The sequence below is a fragment of the Oryzias melastigma genome, linkage group LG19, assembly GCF_002922805.2.
Source record: "Oryzias melastigma strain HK-1 linkage group LG19, ASM292280v2, whole genome shotgun sequence".
NCBI classification, from domain to species: domain Eukaryota; kingdom Metazoa; phylum Chordata; class Actinopteri; order Beloniformes; family Adrianichthyidae; genus Oryzias; species Oryzias melastigma.
The window spans coordinates 13994115-14002693 of NC_050530.1; the positions used below are offsets into that span (position 1 = coordinate 13994115).

At 36.4% G+C, this 8579-nt stretch overlaps 2 protein-coding genes across 2 annotated transcripts in view; both read left to right on the top strand.

Moving 5' to 3' along the window:
- LOC112154390 (5-hydroxytryptamine receptor 3C-like) overlaps window positions 1-1214 on the top strand; it is a 1787-nt gene extending 573 nt beyond the window's left edge. The window contains exons 3-4 of the mRNA XM_024285283.2: window positions 495-553; window positions 1067-1214. Coding sequence (XP_024141051.2) covers window positions 495-553; window positions 1067-1214 — 207 coding nt within the window. The remainder of the gene's footprint in view (window positions 1-494; window positions 554-1066) is intronic.
- A 2771-nt stretch (window positions 1215-3985) lies between these two features.
- On the top strand, window positions 3986-8117 carry LOC112154236 (GTPase IMAP family member 7). The gene is made up of 3 exons (XM_024285028.2): window positions 3986-4129; window positions 5874-5930; window positions 6170-8117. Exons 2-3 carry the CDS (start codon window positions 5909-5911, stop codon window positions 6985-6987), a joined length of 840 nt encoding a protein of 279 aa, XP_024140796.1. The 5' UTR covers window positions 3986-4129; window positions 5874-5908; the 3' UTR covers window positions 6988-8117.
- The last annotated feature ends 462 nt before the right edge of the window (window positions 8118-8579 follow it).

Consider the following 8579-nt stretch of genomic DNA (forward strand, 5'->3'; position numbering starts at 1 on the left):
TTCACGGTCGTCTCGAGCCGGCGTGTACATCCGCGGTCCCGTGGTAGAGGCGTGGAAAGAGATGGACGGTTCCAATGAACTCACTCCGGATTGGCGACAGTATTCCTGTAGATTTGATGACTCAGCTATGACTCAGACCAATCGCTGGAGATTGTTTGCAAATGGCGGTATCCGTTTCAGGAAGTGACGGTGAAAGCGGCGGCCTACTTTCACGAGGAGAGGAAGTAATGCATTTCCAATGGGGGACCTCAGTGCTCGATCTGTCCATTGTTTTTACAGTCTATGGTGGCGACCCTGGGGGTTAGCCCCGCCTTCAGCTCCTAAGACTCATGGGAAGTGGGAAATCTTGGGTGTGTTACATTGCTCACCATAAGTGAGGGAGCTGTGAGCAGAAGTAACGTTCATACTGTTTGGCTGTTCATGTGTGTTCAAAAATAAATGAGCATTGATGCTGGAAGTGAGAGTACTTTGACTGCATCTCTGTCTTCGTTCAGTTGAGACTGATTGGGTTCGTGCGCGGTATGGGGTACGGACGTCTCTCCACCCCAGCCAGGTAAAGAGCGGCTCAGGTTATAGGGTCCCTGGTACAAGTGGTATACCAACTAGATCGTGACAATATATCTACAAGTTCGCTAAAATTTTAATTCTTCATAAAGAATTGCATCACAATAAAAGAAAAATTTCGAGCTGCTCACAAGTGAGTTGTGCTATTTTTAGAAGAAGCCTGCGGGCGACTGATGTGGTGAAAGAGCAAATTCTGGTTAGTTTCTTTCCCTCCACTCAGTAATGTGCTTAAATTCCGCAGCTCTTATGGTCTGATCTGAGGTTGAACAAACATACAAATTACCACAGTCATGCTCTATAAGACAAAACTAAAAAAAAAAGGAAAAAGATTGGTGGTCCTGCCAGAAAACGTGAAAAAAGAATAACTATGGGAAGTCTAAAGCTACCATTAAAGCGGCCATACCAGGAAAATTCTACTTTTTGAGGTTTTAAATGGAAGTGTTACGGCCCTGAGCCGTATTTCTTTCTGTTTGTCTGCCCTGTGTCTCCTCCTCTCTGACAGGTGCAGCTGGTTTTGGATTTGGAAGCTCTGGATAAAAATGCAGTCTGAGGACTTCAGAGGGGAGGGGCTTCTGCTGGGACTGGCTGTCTTGTTCAACGCCATTGCTGCACCGCGGAACTGGCTGCGCGCATCTGCTCTCCCCTTTTGAGTGTTTAAACACATTAAAGTATCGTTTACTGTTAAAAGCGTTTTCGTCTCCCAGCTTCTTTGTTACGGTCCAGAGCCAGTCGTAACAAAGTGGGGGCTCGTCCTAACGTGTGGTTTCGGCGTCGTTTGTGTGTGGCGGCTTCCTCGCTTTTTTTTTTTTTTTTTACAGTTTGCTACGTCACTCATTTTTTTGTGAAATGTAAGAAAAAAGCAATATTTAAACAAAAACATAAATAAAATAACTCAAAGGAAGGTTTGACGTAATCAATTTTCCCGGTGCTGCTGACGGTCCTTGGCTGAGGTGGCTGCTTTCTAACCTAGGTGGGAGCAAAAGGAGATGCTGCTATCTTTTCTAATCCTGTTAATTATAAATATGATTAATATTATAAATATAGTTTTTTTTTTGGTTAAATTGTTTAAATATACAAATGCTTGAGAGATAATATTTTAAATGAATTACAGCATGTAATTTAATTGCATCATTTATATTTTTAATGTTTTTTGCCATCTTGTCCTTTTTTTTCTGAAAATGTTTCTGTCAATTTTGGGGGCTTTTTAAAAGAACTTTGTATTGTTTAGCTTCATATAAATAAAAAATGTGTTGTTTGTTGAGTCTGTTTGTTTATAACTTTATAAACCATGCTCTATTATTGCTAAAAGTTTTGTTTTATAAATGTATTTGAAATCCTCTGCTGGTGACTTTATTATTTCCAACATGTTTTTGAAGCACTCTAGTGGTCGCACTAGGTATTTCAGTTCAGGGCTTTGGCACCGGAACCGCTTAAAAGCCAATCGGTGCCCAACGCTAATGTTGATTGTATTGATTATTTACCCTTTAAAATATTAAACCTTCTAACAATCCTCAATGGTCTTTAGAGTCATGATATGAGAACGGTGTTCAAAGCTCCTGCATTGCACATGCATGAAACTGCACAATAAAACGTCTCCATGTGACAAAGATAACGCAGTCGTGGTACATTAGACAACATGTTAAAAATGGGTATCAGAGCAAGAAGGATTATTCTGACGAATGTAATGACTGAGTAAAAGCTATTGATTTCTCCAGTGGGGATGGGTTGCTAGGGAATATTTTTTAAGATAATGCATCTTAAATATTAATATAGATTATAACTATATTTATCAGATTAAATGCTTTAATGATAAAACCTGCATTCACAATTTTTAAAGACTGAAATATTTTTGAGGTGGTCTAGGCCTGTCTTTGCAGCAATAAAAAGTACATGTGCAAGCAAAAAAATAAACTTTGCAAGTGAAAAGAAACTGCAAATAACAAGACATGCTGCTACACATAAAAACTACTGATGTTGCAAATACAAGAAAAACTACAAATATAAAAGAAAAAAGTACAAAAAAAAAATTTCAGAACTGAAGTGGATTATTAAGGATTTATCTTGGAGATGCAATTGACCTACTTTTATTTTTAGTGTTAATATGGATCTCTGTCATTGTAACCTTTGGCTAATTTCACAAATCTGATTGAACACCAAAACTTTCTTGCTTTGAACAACAGAGGGCAGCAAAGTCTTTCATAGGCTCCTTTGGCTGCAAATTGAGGGACTTTCCAGCTCCTTCAAAGCAGCATGTCGATGTTGTCACGTCACAACATCAACTGGAAGCCTGGAAGCCTCACGTATTCCTTTGACCAGGGGGTCCCCAAACTACGGCCCGCGGGCCGAATCCGGCCCTCCTCCTCATTTGGACCGGCCCCCAAAAAATATCAGAGATCCATTATTTATTTATTTATTTATTTATTTTTTTGTCAATCTGGCCACATGATGGAGACCCTCATAGAACGTGACTTTTAATCCACTCTTCACCCTTTGCGATCAGGTCTTAGTTTTCATTCTATAATCCTGGATTTAAAAATGTCCATGTCTGTCTGAGAAAATTGGGGAAAGTGTGTAGTGAGGAGTTTAACATCTGTAATCTGAATTCGCAGGTTTCATCTTCATATAACAAAACTCCCCCAATAACCGAGGGAAAAAGAGTTTCACTTTCTGTTTGTTTCCCTGTTTTTCTCCAGCTTATGTCCCGAATCCTCTGTTTTATTTTTCTTTCTTCAAGTCACACATGTCAGATCAATACCGTTTGCGCAGAGATCATAAAAGCGAAGAACCGTGCGCTCAGCGCGCGCACGCACAAGTGCGTGTTTGCAAAGCTCATTGCTGTTTGCGCACACGAGGCAGAGTCAGAGCAGAGCAAGTCTCAGTAAAATGCGTACATATTCCACGACTTTGCACTCTGAACAACGACAAACCACATCAACACATAACACTTTAAGAAATGAGTGACACAAAAAAGAACAGAAATCTGAAAGGATTTTATTATTATTGATAATAAGAAGACAGAATTTAGAATCTGCAAGAAAATAATTTCAAACAGAACCGACTCCAGAACCAACCTGTATAAACAGGAGAACAACTTTATCCAGAACAGAGGAGATACTGACACAAGGAGCCAAATCAGATTCACAAAGATGAGACATCTGCCATGTTTTACTAATAAATGCCGGGTCGGCTGCCACATTTTTGGAATAAACTTTTGAAAAATATGCAGTACTTAGCACTGAGAACCTCTACTCCCCAAATTTAAAAGTTGATTCAAAGTGTTCCCTCAGGAAAAAAAATGGTTGTTTTAGGGAATTGTATCTAAAATTGTTATAGTATTGGGCAGCTTTTAAAGTAGTTTTTAGGTCAGAAGGCAAAGACATCACTGTTCAACAGCAGCCTGTAGGTTGCAGGACAGGCTGAACTACTTTCACGTTGTCATTTCAGAGGGAGGAACAGGACACTCTTTATAAACCAGAAGTGAATCAAAAGTAAGTCAGTATTTGAAATTTGCAGGAGAGACGCACACATCTATCAAACAGGAAATTCCCCTTTTTGATCATAAAAGGTGAGCTACATTTTCCTCAATAAACACGTCAGCGCTTATCTTAAAATAAATAAATAACTTTTGAGGTTTTAAAATTTAGACTTGGTTGAGAGGTTTTTTTTCTCTGTCTTTTTAAGAACCAGAAGGATAACAAACAATTGTTTAGAGAACTGTTTAAAAATGGTACAAAACTTTGTAAGAACTATTTCTTTAAAAGGTTTGTTTTTTCAAAATAAAAAAAATAAAAAACAAGTTCTGTATTTTCATTTTAAAAATGTCTTTAGTGGCTCATAAAGATAAAGCATAAACATATAAAAGTACAAATAATTCAAAAGTTTTAAATAAATCCTAAAATGTTGTATTTATAAATAAGACGTTATTGGTAATTAGAGGTCAGTTAAAGTAAACATTCGATAAAACTTTATTTTGTTTTAGTTTAAAATAACAATCAATCTAGAGATTTTATTTAAAAAAAAAAGGAAAAAGGGATTTATTCTACACCAATTAAGCCTTCATTTTCCTGTTTAAAGCTCATTTGGTGTAAGGTAAACAACTGTTCATTCTTTTTTGTTTGTAATTTTTGGTTATATTTCTGTCTTTAGAAAATAAGTTTAAAAAAAGTAAAAAGATTAAGGCCAATAATTCCGGCCGAGCACAAACTGCAATTATTAATTTCTTCTTTATGAGCAATTTTCAAACGTTTGGCACTTCTGTGAATTAAAAAGGATGCCATCCATACGATCTGACCCCTGATTCATCAAAGTTCAACTGGTTTAATTCATTGGATGGGAGTTTTTTAGAGCCTAAAAATTTACTTAAAAGCTTCCACAACATTGCATTGATGCAATGAGTTTTGAACACAAAAGCAAATACAAACACAAAAATGTTCTTTAAGAAAAGGCACAAGAAGGATTTCAAGTCAATCATTCTGAGTCTGTAGATCTAAAGTAAAGGTAAAGTTTCACAAAAACCCCTGTAAGCAGGACAGGTGACAAAACAGTGACATGCAACCAACCGCACACCAATAAGTCATTAAATAAACCATCAGCCATGCAAACAGCAGCAAAAATTGACCCAGAGTGGTTGTACAAAATAAATGTTTTATTGTCTATAGAATCAAACAGCATGAAATGTATTTCATTACTTGTGCCATAGGATAGAATAGAATAAAAAAATACTTTATTAATCCCTTTGGAAATCCTCAGTGAAATGCAGGTACCAGCGTCCGTACAGCACACAAATGGAATAAAATAACAAAATAAAGTAAAATAGACTGAATATAAAGTAAAATAGACTGAGATAGCTATAATATGCAAATAGAAAAAATAATAATTAATACAGAAAAATCAGCATTGCACGATAGCCTGAGTGATTGGACATATTGCACTGGTAAGAGAGTAAGTGAAGTGAAGTGGTCTCTCTTGTCCTCAGCCACCAGCCTGACTGTAGTTTGGAAAAAGCTATTGTGAGAGCAGGTCCTGTAAGGATGCTCTCGGGCCTGCAGTGTCTCTGATAGTCCACACCCAGATAACAAGTTATTATGTTTTCATCTTAAGAAAACATGCTGAAAAAAACAAAAAAACAAAAACAAAACAGGATACATGGCTCTCTTCTTCCACATTAGAACAGCTTATCTTAATAAAAATAGCTTATGTTTATTTAGTATTAATGTGGCTTTAACTTTAAAAAAATTGCTGTAGGTTTGTAAAAAAAATGCAAATAAAAAGAATAATTTTGACTTCTTTTCTTTTTTGTCATCTTAAAGAACTTCCACGAAACGCAACGGAACAACAAATAAAAATGGCACAACGAACATCTAAGGGTGAGTAGACCCTAATTGTCTTTTCTGTCAATTAGTTTGTTTATTTTAAACAATAGAGGACAACTTAAATGTTTAACTTAATAATTTTTGTAAATATAGACATATTTTAATAGACACACACTACAATGTTGTGTAATGAACCCAGTTATGTTGTATTGACATTTTTTTTTTTTGGTATGGTTTTTGTTGATATTCAGAAAAACGTAAATCACTGTTTTTCAACTGGATTTCTCTTCCAGATCTTACTGAAATGAGAGTTGTTGTGGTTGGAAAAACTGGATCTGGAAAAAGCGCTCTAGCTCACACCATATTTGGAGAAGAACAACGTCCCAACAATACTCCTTTCAACTCAGAAACTACAAAGTGTGAAGTCAAAACCAAAGATGTCAATGGGAAACGCATCACTCTGGTCGACACTCCTGGTTTCTTTGACACCAACATGTCTGAGGAAAAGCTGAAGGCTGAGATATTGAGGTGTATCATAGAGTGTGCTCCTGGACCTCATGCTTTTCTGATTGTGCTGAAAACAGAGAGGTTCACAAAACAGGAGCAGTCTGTTATCACTAAAATATGTGAGTGTTTCTCAGATGAAGCTCTGAAACATGCTGTGGTGGTCTTCACTCATGGTGACCAGCTTCCTGAAGGGAGCAAAATCAATCAGTTTGTTCATGAGAATGAACTTCTTAGTGATCTGGTGACTAAGTGTGGTAACCGCTGTCATGTTGTTGATAACAAATACTGGAGGGGAGGCTCAGTAGATGAATACAGTAGCAACCGGTTCCAGGTGAAAGAACTTCTTCGAACAGTGGAAGCAATGATGGAGACAAATGAAAGCAGCTTCTTCACCAATGAGATAATGCAACAAGTGAATGAAAGGATAAGAGAAGAGGAAGCAAGGATCAGACAGGAAGCAGGAAACAAGACAGAGAAGGAGATCAAAGAGGAGGCCAAAGAGTCTGTCTTTGAAGAATTTATCTCCCTGCTGGCTCAATTAGCTGCTGGTCTGTTGTTAAATGCACTTTTTGGTGTGTGTAGGTCTTTGGTAAGATCGTTGTAAGTTTAGCAGGATCCAAAACAACCAAACTAGCTGCTTCTGTAGGAATAGTTGTATGTGTTTTGTGAGCTCTAGAGCAGCTGATTGAGCAGAAACACTACAAGAAGCTGCAGAGTAAATAACAGAGACAATGAGAGATGTTGAAAAATTAATATTAAAGAAGGTACAAAATAATTTCCAGACATCAAACTAAAATGCAGAAACACCATGTTAATGAATAATTAATAATAATAATAACTTTGAGAACTGTGGGATTACGCATGTTCCACCCTTTAATTCAAGCAAAATGTAAAATGTGAACTAAAAAAAAACAAAAAACGCTGGATGTGAGCTCTGACCCGATTCTCAGCTGAAGAACTTGAGCACATTTCCCTTGAAATGAGACCTTCACAGTCTCTCAGTCATAACACCAAAGAACGATTATGTGGCCTAAACTTGTTCCTAAGCTAAAAAGTAGCACAGATTCTGCTCAAATTGCTGATCCTTTTCTTTCCAACTTATTATTTTTTGTGTATTATAATCATTTCTTGGATGAATACAATCTGCGCAAATTGTATATATACATATTTTTTTTCTTCTCTTTTTAAATTAGAATATTTTGATTTTTTTTCTCCATTAACTAATAAAGATGATTTTCTATGTTTATGATCATTTTTTGATAAATACAATCTGCATTAATTGCCTTATTAGCAAATTAAGATGAGTTACGTATCAATTTTTGTATGATCATATTTCTATGAATACAATCTGCACAGTGTCTTTTTTTCAATGAGAATATTAAATGATTTGTTGTGGATGTTTTGAAATTTGATTACATCAATGATATTAATGATCCTTAACCTGACTCTATTAATATTTGATATTAAGTCGTGAACCAGATATTGATAATTCATGTAGAGAAAATGGCATGGTCGAGTCGGGGTGGGATTTTATAAGTTCACTTCCTTCCACTCCCTTTCAAGCGAGCGTAAAATCTTTCTCCCTCGTCTGCTTGCATTTTACTTTGTGTCATCGATCATAAACCCGTTTATTAACTGAAATTTGAATGTTTGAAAACATTTTTCTGAACTTAAATGTATCTTAAATCAGAGTTGTAACTGATTTGCTATTAAAGGAAGCAGTTCTTCAATTTATCTCCCGTCTGTTTTTATGCTTTTGTTTGTTTCTTCTGAGACGCTCAATGAATGACCCAACTCTCTCCTCTTTAACAACAACAATCATATAACTTCAGGTGGTTAGTAAGGTTCTAGATTTCTGCACGATCCTAAAATAATGCCATCACGGGATCACTCTGTAACTTTTTACCCATACAAGTCTCTTTACTTGAAAGCAAATATATTTTCACACTCTCATAGTTTCACTATCTCACACCCATAAGGCACTGCAATTTTTTGTAGTTATATAAAGTTAGATATGAAACTCAACGGCTTATCGTTGACAAAGTTAAGTAGGAAGATAACAATAAACATGAGCACAATAAAACAACAATGAGATGCTTTTCTAGATCACTGTTAATTTTTTCAAGTATAACAACATAGCACCTTGCCTGCACCTGGGGCTGGCATTACTCCCTCCCTGGCTCTGGGGTGGGGTGG